The sequence below is a fragment of the Felis catus genome, chromosome A1 (assembly GCF_018350175.1).
Source record: "Felis catus isolate Fca126 chromosome A1, F.catus_Fca126_mat1.0, whole genome shotgun sequence".
Lineage (NCBI taxonomy): Eukaryota > Metazoa > Chordata > Mammalia > Carnivora > Felidae > Felis > Felis catus.
Window position 1 is genome coordinate 104377829 of NC_058368.1, and position 17821 is coordinate 104395649.

Below are 17821 nucleotides of genomic sequence, written 5' to 3' on the forward strand. Positions count from 1 at the left end.
TAGATCTATTTTTAATTTTTTGAGGAACCTCCACACTGTTTTCCAGAGCGGCTGCACAAATGGTGTCTTCCTCTTGTGTGACTGTGAGGAAAAGTGACAGTTCAAATCAGAAGCTGAGAATAGGGACCAGCCTGTAATACATGCGTAGTTAGTGGTAACTATTTCTGCTTGCAGAAAAACTCAGGTCAGGAAAAGTCCAATGACACGGCCCTCATCAGGGAAGTTAGTGGCCGATGGAGGGCTCAAACTGACATGGCCTCACCTCCCAGTGCACACTGTGTCTTTGTGAGAGGACCATTCCTTTCTGATGGACATCTTCTTATGTTGCTTCTCATATTTTTCTTTACTGGGCATTAGGTTTTAAACTATGTTATCACTGTATGTGCCAACCCGAAGAACAGCCTCTGCACCGGTCCTCGCCCAACCTAGACCCATCCCTCTCTTTGACACCATCTTTGGTCCAAATGGAAATGGCCATGGAAGTAACTGCTGTTTCCCAAAGACCTTTCTGGGATGATCCTGGGAACCAGTGAAGGCTTAAAAGAGGAAAAAAATCTTCCCACTTGCCCAGAAGTGGGATCCACTCATGCTCAGGGCTGAGAGAAGGAAGTTTAAGGAGTAGAGTTGACTTTGTCTCTGACTATTCCTGGCCTCCTTCATTCCCACTGAGCCAAATGCACGTGAAAGTCGAAAATCGTCTGGTTTACCTGAGCACCTGGTAGAACACGTGAAAATGCCTGATCTGTGCGCCTGCGCGCACGCACACAGACAGACAGACAGACAGACACACACACACACACACACACACACACACACTCTCACACAACTGGCTCATAGGTCTAAGTCAAGCCTGTTTTTCTGATTAAACAAGGTGTCTGGGGCACCTGGGTGGCTCGGTCAGTTAAGCGTCCGACTACGGCTCAGGTCATGATCTCACGGTCCCTGAGTTTGAGCCCCGCGTCGGGCTCTGTGCTGACCGCTCAGAGCCTAGAGCCTGTTTCGGATTCTGTGTCTCCCTCTCTCTCTGCCCCTCCCCTGTTCATGCTCTGTCTCTCTCTGTCTCAAGGATAAATAAATGTTAAAAAAAAATTAAAAAACAAGGTGTCTGAAGGCTTCAGGGTACACCCGGTCATCTGTCTCAGTTAGCAGGTGAGCAATGGTGCTCATTGCCTCATCACATTCTGAGTCCTAAACCAATTGTTAGAAGCTTTCCGAGAGGTGGGAACATATATATTGACTTTCTTCTACTTTATCCCTTTGCTAGCTGCACAGATTGGCAGAAGGCGGTGTGTGGGGAATGTTTACAAGATGCATGAGTGTGTAAGTCTGTGTCTGGTGGCTTCTGTGTCCAGGCTGGGGTAACGGAAAACGCTGTGGTGCTCCCCACAGTCCTGCTGCAGGTGCATGTGGGCCTGTATCTCTACTGTAGGGCTTGGTTGTGTTCCTCAGACAAAGATAAGCAGTCAACATGTGAGTTACTGGCCCAACCTTCGAGAATCAGGAGTGGCAGTGCCGGCATCTTAGGGCAGGTCCAGTGTTGACAGGCATTTTACATTATTAGATCAAAGTTGCACGTAACTGTTCTGCAAGAAAGCTGGAGAAGCCAAGGAGCACGTATTGGCCGGAGAGCCCATGGCTCTCAGTCTGCCACCAGACAAGGGGAGAGCTCCAGGGACCAAGTGCCGGCCTGGATAAGCCATCTCAGGGCTGCTCAGAGCCCACGGCCTTGTTTTGTTTCATCATCCAAGGGAGACAAGCTGTGGGGGCAGGCAGGGTATGTTGTGAAGGATCAGGGGTGAAGGGCCCATGGGGCGCAAAGGAGGGGGCAACAGAAGTGCCCCCCCTCCCGAGTGGGGACATACCACAGAAGCGACTCACCCAGGAATAGTGCTCCCACCAGGCGGTGCTGATTAGCATAAGCACTAGGAAGGTCACTTCAGAAGTTTTGCCCACAAGTCTAATCACTTTGGCTTTGTCACCAGAATTCAGGTGCCTCCTTCCCTCCTTTCTAACAAAGAGCTACCTTTGTTAGCACATGGCGACAGAGAGTGTAATTTACCATGGCATTGTCCAAATAACACAGGTAAAGAAAGCCATCCTGTGTCCTGTGGGATCCTTCCCTGCCTGGCTCTCTGCAAGTGTTTTAAGTGGAGAACTCAGGAGTGTGGATTTTAGCGTTACACCCCATTGCTATAGAAACGCTGATCAGAGAACTTGTATAGTTTTTTCTTCCCTCAGCACCTCCTCTCACCTGACACAAAGCCCTGAGCACTGTTTACATTCCTTTTAGCATCCTGCATCTGACAAAGAGTGCTCCGGCTCAGTTACAGATTCATTTATTTAATAGCGGTACTACCTCTGGGTGGCAAGAGTCCGCACTACTGTTGACAGCAGCTGCCCGTCCTTGGCTGAAACTTGCATGACATACTGCGGCTGCCCATTCACGAGGCTGCCACAGTCGTCCACGGTCTTCACCACGGGCGCAGCCGAGCTGGTGCAGTCTGGCAGCACTTCCGGCAGGTGACTGCAGCGGCTGGTTGTCATGGTAACAGACAGCAATTACTCTGCTAATGGCTTCCACGTTCATGCAAGATTTCCATCTAGGAGAGATCAGAAAACAGTTTACTTGGGCAGGGTGGTTAGTAGAAAATGGAGAACTACGGGCCACCAACATCGCCGTGTCGTCATTTAACAGGAATAACACGGGGAGCCTAGACGTGGTACATTATCTTGTTACCACGTAACACGTGTGTGCACACACACAGAACCCACGAGAAACAGTGGATGTGGTTGTGAACAAGATGGCGGGCATACGTAAATAGCCGTGTACGTGAACATTTAGGATCCCTGCTCTTGGAGGGGAGAGGGCGTGATGGCTCTGGAGCCAGATCTGAAGAGGAGATAAGCAGTTCTCCTGCTCTGTGCCGGAGAAGCAATAAGTCTTTGTTGACACTCTCTCAAAGTTACTAGAATCTTTATTAAAACCGCTCGCAACTCTTTTTTTTTTTGTAAGCAATTTATTTTCCATTCGGCTTCATTCTGAGATGCTAAGGTTAAAAAAAGAGAGTAAGGGAAAGAAAAAAAAGACTTTGGCCAAGTAGCACCTTCTAGGACAATATTTGCCAAAGTGAATCGTTCAATTAATGTACCACATTTCTGACCATTGCCATATCTGTGTCCCATAATACAATTATCTACTTAATATATCTTGACAATTAACTTCCTTTAAAAACTTAACCTATTTTAGCCTTGTCTTAAATAGTTACTCATGATAAATGATTAGTTGGACGAGGTCGTTATATTTTTTCCTAATGGACATCACAATCAAGACATTAGAATTGAGTTTTTGTTAGTGGAATACCTAAAATCCAGGGACACTGCATCATCACAGAGGAACGCAAGAAATGATGACGAATGAGCTCTCTACAGGCTCTTAAAATCCATTCTTAGTAAAGGCCTTGCCTCCCTGACACACAGTCTGTCACAGGGTCTGCAAGGAATTCTGTCCCTGATCAGTGTGGTGGGGGCTTGAACCAGACCTCAAATTAAAAGCACCCAGATGCACCGGAGTGAGCAACCCCACCGTATCCAGTAACAGGTCTGCATGTGATACATGAGAAACAGACATCTTTACAGAAACTTGCAGGCGTTGAATCTCACCTCTAGGAATATGGCTATTTCTGCCCAGCCTGCTCATCTCAAGCTCCGGAGCCTATGACAGCCCAGACTCTATAGACAGAGGCAGGATTGGTTGACGGATGGAGTTCACATCAACAACCAGACTGGATGGTAAAGGACCCAAATCAAAATAAATCCACCTCACAGCCCCCGAAAGATTTTTGGAATTCCTCAATGGGTTGCTTTCTCCTAGCTGTTTCTCCTGGTTATTATACAGTACTTGACACCTATGGGTCTGGGAAACAGGATCATCCCAACTTCCAGAACAATCTGCATCTACTGGATGTTATTAGGATGAGAACATAGTGCTTGCAGGTGAACTTGAACTGACACTATCCCTCCCGAAAAGCACATGTCAAGGAGCCTGGCCATCAGGGGCAACTGGACAGGAACGGAGTCCCCTCCTTGTGCTGAGGTGTCTGGCTGGCCTTGCTCCAGCATGTTCCTGTTCCTGTCCTTGGCCGTCACCATTGCTCTTAGTGTTTGTGATCTGGCCTGTCCTGGGAGACCTCTGGAAGCCGGAAGTGAGGACGGGGTAGTGGACAACCAGCCCTGGTCAGAGGCCCGATGTAGGGGCACAGGCAGGGCTGTCCCCACATGTTGTCGTCACCTCCCTGGTGGGCTTTCCAACCACCAGGCACTGGGCAGTCAAGGACACACCCGGATAATTAGCCAGTGTGGTTTTGCTTTTTATTTTTTATTATTTTTTTTAAAAGTTTCTTCATTTATTTTGAGAAAGAGAGAGAGGGACTTTGAGCATGCGTAGGGGAGGGGCAGAGAGAGAGGGAAACAGAATCCCGAGCAGACTCCGCGCTGTCAGCCCAGAGCCTGAAGCGCGGCCCAAACCCACGAACCATGAGATCATGACCTACACTGAAACCAAGAGTCGGACACTTTACCGACTGAGCCACCCAGGTACCCCTGGTTTTGCTTTTTAAATAGGATTTGTTGCCTTTGTTTGTTTGTTTTTAATACTGTAAAAGCCAGAAATGTATGTTATAGAAGGTACAGAAAAGTACAAAGAAAACAACACGACTCACAGATGATCCCACCACTTGGATAACCACAGTAAACTTTCTGGGTGGATGTCTTTTTAATTTTTGGCAGGGTTGACAGGGCGGAGTTGATTTGTAACTGAGGCCAGATTTTTTTTTTTTTTTTTTTTTTTTTTTTTTTTTTTTTTTTTTTTTTAGTAATTGAGTTATAGTAGCTCTCAGGCCACAGAACAAAAGGATGTTCACAGACCGACTTCTAAAACTCTGTCGAATCCCCCTTCCCTATCCCTGCTCTTATAAAACCCCATTGACGTGATTTTAAATTCTAATAATGCCTCCTAGTCACCAAGTGTAACTTCCTGGCACAGCTCTCTTGCCTCACAAGGCAGCCAGAGATAAAGAGCCAGGGGTCTGTTGGCAGGAAAAGCAGACACAGTGACCTTCTTGCCACATGGAATCATTATGTCTGGATGCATTCTGTGAGTCTATTTTCAGGTTCTGCATAACTTCAACTCCTAGGACCAAACGCTCCCTCCCTATGCTCGATGTCATGGGAAGGAGGCGGAGGAGAGATGCACAGAGGGAGAAGATGAGACCCAGGCAGTCAGTAATTAAGCTAACTCTAGTGACGGGACATCGCTCAGGCACACAATGTCCCCAAGTTCGTTCACTTATAACCCAGATTAAGTTCTCATCAAAGGAAGCAGTTCTAAATATATGACCTAAATCTGCAATAAAATGCCCTTACAACAATTCACGAAGTAGAGTTCCCTTTAAACTTATTTTATATCTGTAATTTCACTTCTGGGTGATATACTTCATCATTTAATTTCCCTTCTCAAAGGCAAAAGGGATCATCAGCGGTCTGATCAGTTCATTTCATTCACAGTGGGTGCTGGGCACGGAGTTGAGCATAAAGGGAAGGAAGGCTCCTCTACGTTGCCTTCTTCTGCAAGCAAGCCCTGAACCCAACTTGGGATCTGATGGATACGATGCTCCAGTCCAGCACTCACTGAATACACCACCATATTCACAGACCACCATGCATCAGAATAATCTTGAGATACCAAGCCTGGCATGCCCATGATGAGTTCGCACACTTTGAAGAGATCATGTTTTTTTTTTTTTTTTTTTTTTAATGTTTATTTATTTACTTTGAGGGAGACAGCACAAGCAGGGGAGGGGCAGAAAGACAGGGAGGGAGAGAGACAGAGAGAGACAGAGAGAGAGAATGAGAATCTAAAGCAGGCTCCAGGCATACTCAGCATGGAGCCTGAGGTGGGGCTTGATCCCACGACCACGAGATCATGACCTGAGCCAAAATCAAGAGTCAGACACTTAATCCACTGAACCACCCACGGGTGCCCCTACAAGATCATATCTTGAATTGAAAATTGGATAGAAGGGATTATGCAGAGCATGGGCACCTGAGATCATGGTGGGAAGGGCTAAGTTGGTTCTGACCCCACAAGAGTGGATCTAGTCATCTCCCCAGGTGGAGGAGGAGGAGACTGTCCCCAGTCTCAGTCAAAAGGAAGCACAGAGGCCTAGACCAGGCCTGGGGCAGGAGTGGGCCTGTGTAGGCTGCATGCACCAGTTGGCATACATATGTTGCACTGGGGGCAGTGACAAATGGCCCACTGCATTTCCCTGTCTCCTTTAGGGCCACCTGGGAAAACAGCAGGCTGTTGCTGTGGACGCTGGAAAGAGCTGAGCTGTCGGTTTGCAGCCTAACTGGGCTTCCACTGGTCTTTCTGCAAAATTTCAAGCACCAATTCGACCGCTTTCTTATCAACACTGCTGCTCTTGTGGGAACATGTCTTCCTGGTTCAGCCAAGAATTCTGCTGTCTGGGATTGTTCAGGACAAAACCACAGTGCCCGTGGGGGGTGGTGTGTCTGTGTAAACTTGAACATCAGATTGCACTGGTAGGGCAGGTCCTTTGTTGGCCAGGCTTGACACCTTGTATTCTTTCTTTCTCAGGCTGTGAATAGAACATGATTTGGCATCGGCCAAATCCATCTGCACAGAGTGAAAAGGAAGGCGCTAGGTGCAGGAGAGGGAGCCGGCAAAAGAGGAGGGAGTGGCTAAATGAATGAAAGCCTGATGAGACCATTGTGAAGATTAAAAAGGCCTGTTTGTTAAACTGTGACCCCTTTAAAGGACAGTACAGGTTTTACCAAAGCAAGAACCCAGCCGGGCTACGGCTAATTGCTGCCATGTTTCTGAACGGTCTGCCTTTGGTCAGTGATTTCCATGGGAACATGGCTGGCACCACGAGGATGCGGCCGGAGGACGTGGGGGAGGGGAAGGCAGGGGCCCTCTGTTCACCTCCTCAGCCCCCCTGGCCCCCGCAGTCCCTGAAACCTCCCTGAGGATCACAGAGTTCCGGGAGGAAGCTCTGTTCTCGGAGGCAGGGCACCCACGCCTGCACCTTGGCTCATTGCTCACCTGGCTAAATCACATAGCCTCTCAGCCTTTGCTGAGATCTCTTGCGTATTTGGAATAAAGGCACTAATATTCCTGAGCCACTTGATCGGGTTGTTTGTGAGGCCTAAAATAACACATGTGAACACGCTCCATAAACTGGGATGAGCCGCGTGCAGGGGACTATTGCCACGTTAACCTTAATTCCTGCTCTTTTTTCTAGGCTGAGTTGCATCTTGTTTCTCCCTTTGAAAACTCCCTTCCCCCGTGGCTGGTCAGTTTCCACCATGCTGTACCTCTGGATCATGCTTGAGCTCTGACGTTGTACTGCTCCGTCTCTCTTGGTGGGGGAGCACGAAGGGACCCTCTTCCCTGAACATCTATTTCTCTTCCTCAGCCCTGTCTCCTTCAGATCCCTGCACACAGGTTGTCACTTGTCCATGATGAATGTTTAGTGAAGGTATGTATTATGTTTGAGAGATTTGGGTTTATTTGTTACAGCAGCTGCCATTATCTTAGCTTATCTAGTATGTGATAAATATACTAGGAAATAAAATGCAAGCCACGCCCCCAAGTGCCTGCTTCTATCAGAACCGTATTTTCAGCGGCAACTCAACTTGAATCTTTTAGTTGTAGGACAAGATGTCTGGGGGAGGAATCTGTTATGTTGGCACCTCTGTTTGGGTGTACAAGTTATCATGGGGTTTAAAGGTGAAAATAAGAGCATAAGAGTATGTGTGTTAGCTGGCACTAACCTGGTCAGGAAGGCTGCCTGGGCAGTGGACTAAGCAGGCCCAAGCCTGGAGAGGCAATCTGTGGCAAGAATGGACCTCCAAATTCGATGCTAGTAATTCCTGAGATTTTTAAGAAGCACGCTCCTCAGGTCTCAATATGTTCTAGAAGGGTGCCCTGTCACTCTCACAACCAGAGTCGGTCCACAAAGCAAATCCAAGAAGCGAATGTATTCATTCTTTTGTCCGCTCAAAGAAATATTTTCTGAGAGATGACTAGGTACTCCTTCGAAGTTGCTGATGGTGTAGTGTCCAGACCTTTCAAGCCAGGCTTTGCATTTCTTGAGGAATGTTTCCCAGACCCTCTTCGGGGCTGCAGAGCCATGAGGGCAAGGCATCTTTCCACTAGCAATCATGCCTTTGCTTACTCGGGGGAAACTGCCCTAAATTTGTGGGGGGCTGGAGGATGGAAATGCACAACTGAGGAATGGCTCGATGGCTTTCTGCTCCCACAGAACTGCACATCATTCACCCTGGTCCAGGATTCAGAAGGTGGACCTCCGTTTTACATGATACTTGCCTCAGGAAGTATCTCTAAAACGTCCCTTCGCCTTCCTAGAGGGGCTGCATACTCAGGGGGGCAAGGCCTCCAATGATGAGACCAATGAGCGGGCAGGACAAGTCAGTTGGTGATTGAAATGAAAAAAAAAAAAAAAGGCAATAAAGGCTGTCCAGGAACTTCCCCCTCTGAGGGAGACTTTTAGACTCTGAATTCTAAGAACAGTCTCTGAGAATAAGAATGCTCTTTGATAGAACATTTCCCTGGCTTTTGAGGCACGTTATAACCAGGCAGTGCCCTGCATGCCTGATGAACTGACTTGGGAGTATCTGGAATGTTCAGACAAAATGAAGGCAGGCGGGAAATCACACACTGACCTTCCTTTCCAATGAAAATGGAGCAAATGACTAATTTCAAAACCATTAACATGTAAAAGCGGCATATTTCTTCTGAGGACAGGGCACAAAGGCTCTCTAAGGAGATTGCTGGGACATGATTACCAGCAACATTCAAGTTTTCAAAAACATGCCAAGGAGGCTATTCACTAAGAGTGGGTAGCGGTAAAGTAGCTGCTTCATTAAACTGAAATAGCCTCGGCAGGGCTGTGCTTACAGACCCACGCTACCAAATTATACGTTTCTTTTCTGGATGCTTCACTGACCTCATTATGTGGAGCGGAGGGTTTGTCATTCCAAATAAAGTGACCGTCCAAGTCTTTACAAACATGTCCGTCAGGCGCCTCATGAGACTGCGCACTGCCACACTGCCTGGCCCAGTGGGTTAGAAAACAGAAAAGCAAAAAACAAAAACAAAAACAAAAAACTTGCCTTTTTGTTTTCTCATTATGCTCCGCTTACGTGCGCACTGTCACACTTGCATAGCAGAGTAAGCAGGCGAAATGCCGGTTTCCGAGCATTAAGGAGGTTTTGATGTGGGGGTAAACACCGGTGATGAATCAGGCGGGGGGAAAAAAAAATCCAGACTAGCATGAAGGCAAGTTGGATCCAGAGAGTTCCAATCACACAGTGTCTTTTTGAAAGTGACACACGGAGTTATTTATCCCTTCCCTGTTATTAGTTTTGATTCTCCATCCATGTTGTTATTTTTGACTTTCAGCCACAAGAAGCACCAGGAGTATCAGGCTAATCTTTTTTTTTTTTTTTTTTTTTTTTTTTTTTTTCATTTAAAATTACTAATTTTCTCTTCAGGCAGGTAAAATCCTCTCGTTCTGCTGAAGGCAAATCAAGTAACAATTATAGTGTTTATACATATTTTTTCCCCCTCAAGAAGTACTCATAAAATTAATTCGGATTTTGGAGGCTATCCATTTTTTCATTTAATTTTAATTATATAGATGAAAATGGCAATTAAAAATCCCACAACTGCCTTGTGTGTTCAAAGACACAGCGGCAGCTGAGTCACACTTGCAAGTGACAACAGGACCCGGGACACAGACCCCTGCTTCCCAAGGTGGGGGGTGGGCGTGGGGCAGGGCTCTCTGATGAGTTCTGGGGACCGGGGAGCAATCAGGACACATCAGAAATGTTTAAGTGACAAGTTGAAAAACCACAGAGGGGAGCAGGCAAAAGAGAGTAAGACATTCCGGGACATCGCAGGGAGATGAAAAAGAAAAGCGTATTCTTCAAATGACATTCAGCATGCCTAGCACCCGACAGCTGCCTGTCTAGCCTAAGGAAAAGTGTGGAGGGTACAACATGCTAACCAGGATATCTGGTGATACAGGGGGTAAATGTTTCAGCTCCAAAGGAGGGCAGAATAAACCCTAAGAACCAGAAGTCCCCGGTCTGTCGCTTCACTCATATTCATTTTCTACCAGCATCCAGGTGAATGCCCACCATAAAGGAAGTTGTACCTCACTCACCTTTTCTGTGCAAATAGCCCTGTGCCCGGTGTGTAGGTGTGCCTAACCTCAGCCTCCCACCCCTGAGAATAAAGCCAGCTGTTAGCATATTTTCAGCCCAGGTGCCTTGGGGCTTTCCCCGTCTGCATTTCACCAAGACCATGGGGAGGCTGCACTCTTGCCTTCTCCCAGGCTCATGTCCAAGCTCTACATTCTGCCAGGTTCTGGGGGCCCAGGCCTCACTTCAGGCCCTTGAGGTCCCAAGAGACTTGGCTCCATTACCCTTGGCTTCGGCGCAAGGTTGACTTAAGTGACTCAGCTTGGTGAGGAGTATTAAGGCAAGCACAGAGTAAAGATGAAAACTCTTTGGATCTCGCTTTTCAGCCCTGTCTTTGGCATTACAGAGGGACTCCCTATCGTGTGCTTCATGACATTAAAAGCCTCCCAAATTCCACATGTGCTCATTATCTCACATGTGCTCTAGAGACGTGCCATAGTCTCTGGGTGTCTTTGCGTTGCTTTTGTACATATTTGGCTTTGGGGTCAGGAGCACTCTGGGATGGTGGGGGGAAGGGGACAGAGCCCTGGCTTATAACTGCCACCCAGCGCTTATGAATGGACGAGACTTACCCAGAGCTAAGCCTCATTTTCCTCCCTGACAATGAGGACCTGGGATAGGTGTGTGCCTGGCATGTGGAAGGCACTTGGTAACAGACAGTACTTAAGATTGTAGTGCAGCGGGGTCAGCTGACAATAGCTGGGGGCCAGGGAGGGTGTGAGGGGTTCCTTCCAGATCCCTTGCCTGGCCCATCCCCTCTACAAGCCCTCCTTGCTACCCTCGCATCTGCCCAAGCAAACGTCTCACGGAAGCACAACCGCTGACATCTGCTTTGACAGTCTTGTGTAAATATAGCTAAAAAGCACAAAAACATCCCCCTGGAATGACTCTTCTTGGCCCTTCGACTCTGTTCCCTGCCTCTCCGCGACACACACTCACACACATACGCATACATGCAGAGACAAGCCATAGCTTCTTTTTTGGTGCTTCCTGAAAATAAACGGGTCTAGTCTTTTAAATCAAGGTGCAAACAAGCACACGAAAACGCACCACATAGCCAACAACTGAGTTATCCGTGATCACTTGATCACTTAATCTCTTCACAGGGTCTTCTGGATTCTTGTTCTTCACCCGAATGAGGCCTCTTTCTTCCTTCCTACCTACCTCGATGCAAAGCATTCAATGAACTCCTTCAAAGGAATCTGAGGAGTCACTTTGTCCTCGTGGGAGCACATGCCCCCTTCTGGCCTTTGCTCCTTTTGCTGCCTGGCCCAGCTTACCCTGCGTCTTGACATCAATCCCTGCATCTGACACAGCCCCCATCCGCTGGAGTATCGGCTTCATCTGGGCTTTTTCGGTGTGAGGACCAGCCAGCGCTGTCCCCAAGCCTCCCGTGCAGGTGAGTATGTTATTTTTTCCTTTTAAGTTTATTTTTAAAATTTACTTTGAGAAAGAGAGACAGAAAGAGAGACAGGCAGAGAGGAGGACAGAATTCCAAGCTGGCTCTGTGCTGTCAGCGCAGAGCCCGACGTGGGGCTAGAGCTCACAAACTATGAGATCATGACCTGAGCTGAGCTGAAGAGTCAGCCGACTCAACCGACGCTCAACCGACTGAGCCACTTGGGTGCCCCAGCCGTTGAGTATTTTTAAAGCCTGTTAGAAATATCGCAGCACATCACGTACATGGAGGACTGTTTTTACCAGAACATCCCGTTAGGCCCCGTGGCCGCTTAGAAAGAAGGTCCTGAATCAAATATCTGGTCTGTTCATTTCTTTGTATATCCAGCCCCGCCAAAAAGAAGGGGTGAGTTTCCTTAACCTGATCCAGCCTGTTTGACAGAAACAAAACAACTTTATACTGACGCTGAATTGAATTCTCATCCAAGATAAAACAGTCACATATTATACAGAGGTCTGTCTATCTTTACTTTTAAATTTTCATCTGATGGGTTTTCCTTCAGAACACACAAAAGAAATTACACTATTAATAGCAATAGTGTGAATATATTTTTCTATTTTCATAGCACTATTCATTTGCCATTCTCTAAGTGCTTAATAAATACAGTGGGTCTTTACTGCCTTCCAGGGTGAAAATAACAGTTATGCCCCCACGGAGCTCATTCATTTGCTTTATGGGCGAAAAAATCTCTAGTGTGTCACAAATTAACAAAATGTTCCTGAGGACTGTGTTTTATTCTTGAATCTCCAATTTCACTAATAAATGTGAAAAACACATGTAGCCAGATAAGCCCCTGGAGACCAACCACTGCGGATGCTGCAGAAAGCAAGTTATTCCAGCTAAGATCAGCATTCACTTTTCCACCAGAGACTATTTGTTACCCAAATTCCCCTCCAATTGCTTGATGTAAGGCAATGGAATTGGTTTGCAGTGACTACCCCCAAAAGCTAACAAAACAAGTTTTTCTTTTAAATTTTTTTTTCAACGTTTATTTATTTTTGGGACACAGAGACAGAGCATGAACGGGGGAGGGGCAGAGAGAGAGGGAGACACAGAATCGGAAACAGGCTCCAGGCTCCGAGCCATCAGCCCAGAGCCTGACGCGGGGCTCGAACTCCCGGACCGCGAGATCGTGACCTGGCTGAAGTCGGACGCCTAACCGACTGCGCCACCCAGGCGCCCCCAAGTTTTTCTTTTAAAAAAGGATACCTTCAAAAAATAATTTTTTTTTTTTTTTTTTTTTTTAATCATCAGATAATGACCTTTTTCTAGTCACGGCCCCAGTGGATCCACACACTCCCGCCTCTGAGAGAGATCAGTTATTCTTCTCCTTAATATTTTCAGCATGCAAACTTTTAAGCAGAGAGAATACTAAGTAAACTGACGTAGATATACTCCCATCATGCCAATTTAACAACGAATCAAAATTTTGCCACACTTGTTTCTCCTCCCCTCCTTTTCTTCTTTCCTGTGAAGGTTATTGTAATGTTTTTTTATTTTGAAAGAGCGTGTGTGCATGCGTGTGCACGACTGGGGGGAGGGGCAGAGAGAGAGAGAGAGGGAGAGAGAATCCCAAGCAGGTTCCGTGCTGATATTGGCGTTCGATCCCACCAACTGTGAGATCATGACCTAAGCGGAAATCAAGAGTAGGATGCTCAACCGACTGAGCCACCCAGGCACCCCAGTATGCAACATTTAGATGTCTATTTAGGTACCTCTTACTTGCCACCTCCTTTTCTTCTCCCTGTCACTATCTTGCTGAAGAAAGCCACATTCAAAATTGGCTTTCTTGCGGTATCATTTAATTTGTTCCTCTATCCCCTATGTTTTCTGTAAACGTGTAAGTGGCCTTGATAGAGTTCAACTCTTAGGCAACAATAGCTCATAGGTGACACTGTATACTTCTCATTGTATCACATCAGGAGACACCTAATGGGTGTCCCATTTTTAATGGGTTCAAGTGATGGCGGATGATTCCCTCATCCTTCCCCATCAATATTCTAATGGTCTAATGATTGCATCCATGGATGATAGTCGCTTGAAGCCATTATTTTATTTGGGGGCCACAAAATTAAGCCTTCCCAAGTGGAACTTCCCTTCACCTTTAGTAGCAAGAATTCTGGAAACAACTTTCCTTCATCAACTAGTGCAATCTGGTTATGCTGAAGTCCGATTTGCATAGAAAACGCATGATCGCTGTTTAATTCTTTCCTTTGATTGTCAATTTTCAGAGTAAGGAATCTGTGCCTTAGTTACATGGTACAGTAACTGAGTTGTTTTGTTATCGTGTGTATTATTCTTGAAGGTCCACCTGTTTTTACTGAAATTAAGGAAAAAAACAAGTCAGGCCACCTCACCATAACTAGCCCTCCTTCTCATATTGAGAACTGGACTTGTGGTTTAAATGGACACAAAATAAGTCAAGGGCCTGGTCTCTGCCGCTGAGTGCTCTCAGTAAGAAGGCCAAGCACTGGTTCTCTCACCTGCTCTGGTGTCTGACTTTGTCTTTTTTTTTAATGTTTATTTTTGAGAGAGAGAGAGACAGAGCACAAGCAGGGGAGGGCCAGAGAGAGAAGGAGACACAGAATCCTGAAACAGGCTCCAGGCTCTGAGTGGTCAGCACAGAGCCCCACGTGGGGCTTGAACCCACGAACCGTGAGATCATGACCTGAGCTGAAGGTGGATGCTTCACCAAGACTGAGCCACCCAGGCGCCCCGGTGTCTGACTTTGTCTTGATGGTTGATGTAGTTTTTCCTTTTTTTAAATTTTTTTTTCAAGTTTATTTATTTTTGGGACAGAGAGAGACAGAGCATGAACGGGGCAGGGGCAGAGAGAGAGGGAGACACAGAATCGGAAACAGGCTCCAGGCTCCGAGCCGTCAGCCCAGAGCCTGATGCGGGGCTCGAACTCACGGACCACGAGATCGTGACCTGGCTGAAGTCGGATGCTTAACCGACTGTGCCACCCAGGCACCCCAAGATGTAGTCTTTCCTTAAGCCGAACTTCCCTCATAGACAGAGGCCTTCTGCGTTGACTAATCTCCTGGGAAAATGAAAACAAATCTAAAAGATCGCCTCTTTTGCTTACTGCGACACAGACCACTTGGTGTCACTTGCCCCTGTAGACTTCCGCCATCATATTATTTACTGGATGCATCTGAAGGAAGCAGACTGGCAGAACCACATGGCTTCAGACTGACTAGCTGAGGTCACTGGGCCTGTATCAGTTGGACCTTGTCTGTGACTCATCAGGAAGCCATTCTCACCCAATGAAGCCTGCAGGTGCCATCTGGCTTGGCCACACCCTGCTCCGGGGTTGCGGTAATAACACAGTAACGTGCTGGGCAAGCTTCCACTGGGGGAAAAATACGCACTGTGGGTGAAATCTGCCCATGTAATGAGAAACAGCTCCCCTTTTCTCTTCTCACTAATAAGGGTGAAAACATTTAGGCCATTCATGGGTATTCCCCAAAGAGGCATTTATAAGTCTTCTTTAACAATGGCTGATGAGTGTCTCCGAGACTGACAGGAATCCAGGGTCTTTTTGGCTCTCTAAGAGCAGAGACATTTTCTGCCCATTACTGCCTTGTTTTACTGACAGGCACCTGTCAGTTAGACATTAAAACAGAGTGATAATGGGGAGATAATATGCTGGCTCTGTCCACACACTCCAAGAGGGAAGCACTCAAGAAAAATGTGTATTTTGGGAAACCTAGATGCTCATGTGCCCATCTGCATTTCTATTTAGTTTGAAATTGAGTGCAGAATAATAAAGCAGTGAGAAGAGGGATAACAGGGAGACCCGGATCAGAAGAGCTTCCCAAGTGGCCCTGCAGATGCCAGTGTGGGTGTCCTGCTCTAAGCAGGGGGAATGGCTTAGGAAATGCATGCCAGAGAGGAGGAGCAGGACAGACGCTCCCCCCCCTCCCCTCCCCGCCCCCGGTGGGCTTCACTGGAACTCCCTGAGAGCTGCTGAACCAAGGAACTGGCAGAAAAATATCTTCCAGGACTTTGTAAATGGAGGACTTTCACACATTCTGCAAAAGTGCAAATACCCTCTTTTGAGAGAGAGGTGAAAAAGGAAGTGCACACTATAAATAAACTAATAAAAGCAATTCGATTCCTTCTGAGAATCTTTCTAGTAAATAGTTCTCTGTCAGAAAGTAATATTGTTACTCAGATATTTGGACCTCCGGTAGTATCTTCGGGTCCTGACTTCTTGGCTAATGCGTATCTTCTAGTACACACACACACACACACACACACAGACAGGTCCCATATAATACCCTCTTTATTTTCTTCAATCCAATAAAACGTCAATGTATTCAGTTAATGATTATAATATAATGCCATCTTAATGCTAACTAGTCACCATAAAATCTTACCATCGTGGACTTTAGCCATGGAGCCCGGGGACTACTGAAGTGTAATCCCCACTGCAAAGTTGTCCTATGAGCACAACAGGAGGACAGCAGGTGCCGTCACATCCAGTGGCAATGGTCAACTTGACTAGCATAGATGCCAGAAATCACTCGCCTCCCCGCTAAAAAGTGTTGGAATTTTCTTTCTAAAATGCCAAGTGGGAGAAAGCTCTCTCTGCAAAGCTCTCTCTGCTGCAGTGAGTCAGCATGTGGGATTTGGAGTTGAACACTGTTGGTTTGAATCCTGGCTCTTCCGTCTACCAGTTATGACTCCTCAAGCTGGGGATAAAATGGTGCCCATTTCATATTGGAGAATGAAATGAAACAATGTATCTAAAGTACACAGCAAACACTGCTGGCTGCAATGATTGGGCCAGGGCCACGGCAACCGCACAGGTCTCCAGGGCACACTGTCGCTTTCAGTATTTCTGTTCAAGCCAAGAGACATTTATTACAGTACTGACACTAATAGGGGAGGCAACAAAATGCTTTGACAGGCAGAGTGGGGAAGCAAAAGACAAAAACAAAAACAACTCGCGAGCTTAGGAATCAGGCACACGGTTTTGAATACTGGCTCTTGCCACCAGTTACCAGGGCTCGGTTTTGGATAAGTGACTTGACTTCCCTGCACATCAACTTGCCCATCTGTGAAAAAGAGAAAGTGACTTCCTTACGGAGTGGTCGTGCCCTCAGCTGACAGGGTATGTAAAGTGCCTTGCCCATTGTGTGTCCACTCAGCAGTCTCTGTCATTATTATTAGAAAACTACATGAAGCTCTGGGGAGGGACAGAGGTGGGCCTGATGCATCTTGTCAGTGGGTGGTGTGACCCTGGGGATCCTGGGCTGGGGCAGATGGACCAGAACGTGCCAGGGGAACAGCGGGTTGAGACAGAACACACACACACACACACACACACACACACACACACACAGAGGCATCCTAGGAATCTAAAAGAAATTACGTATTAGAAGGCGAGGTGTGTAGAAAGTATTACCTTAAAACATAGCATCAATCCAATACAGAATATAAAACTGTCTCCCTTTGTTTCTGCTGGCAGGCAAATCTGAGGCTCTGGGGAGCCAGATGGGCCACGATTACTCTTGGAACCTTCCCTTTATCTTCCATGGGTTTGCCCAAGAGCCAGGTACCATTGTGGCCCCAGATGAGGTAGCTACCCTGAAGCATTTAAGATGGACACAGAGGAATGAATGGTCCTGCTCTTTGCTGGGGAGGGCATGTCTTTGGACTTTCCTAACAACAGAGGAGACAATTAAACGGAGTCTGTCATTTCATTTCCATCCGTTGATGTCAACACTCGTAAAACCAGGCCCTCACTTATCTTGTTTACACAGTGCTCAGCACTGGGCCCACTTAGATGTTTACTAGGTACATGAGAGAAATACATGTTCTCTCAGTAAAGGAGGGATATGCAGAAAGGGAAATGTCCGACTTTTTGGATATCGGGTTGTAAGGATCTGGACACTTGAAAGAGGTTGAATATACCGTATCATGCTTTTTATTAAGTTCTCCTTTCAAGGTGACATAAAATACGTGTCCTGTTTGCCAGGGGAGAAAATGCAACCAAAGCTAATCCATGATGACGGTGTGTATGTATGCAAATGAGGCATGCTG

The 17821-nt window shown here is 46.8% G+C and overlaps 1 protein-coding gene and 1 long non-coding RNA gene across 6 annotated transcripts in view; one reads left to right on the top strand and one right to left on the bottom strand.

The window, feature by feature from the left end:
* The window catches only part of MARCHF3 (membrane associated ring-CH-type finger 3), a 151867-nt gene that overhangs the window by 35301 nt on the left and 98745 nt on the right, over positions 1-17821 (bottom strand). For both annotated transcript variants that reach the window (XM_003980726.6, XM_045058472.1), the window contains exon 2: positions 2357-2600. In XM_003980726.6, coding sequence (XP_003980775.1) covers positions 2357-2544 — 188 coding nt within the window. In that variant the 5' untranslated portion in view covers positions 2545-2600. The remainder of the gene's footprint in view (positions 1-2356; positions 2601-17821) is intronic.
* LOC102900144 overlaps positions 1-17821 on the top strand; it is a 135824-nt gene that overhangs the window by 24824 nt on the left and 93179 nt on the right. For 3 of the 4 annotated variants that reach the window (XR_006598559.1, XR_006598550.1, XR_006598565.1), the window contains exons 3-4: positions 6337-7559; positions 11415-11707. This is a non-coding gene — a long non-coding RNA (uncharacterized LOC102900144). The remainder of the gene's footprint in view (positions 1-6336; positions 7560-11414; positions 11708-17821) is intronic. The other variant, XR_006598571.1, reaches the window with a different exon arrangement.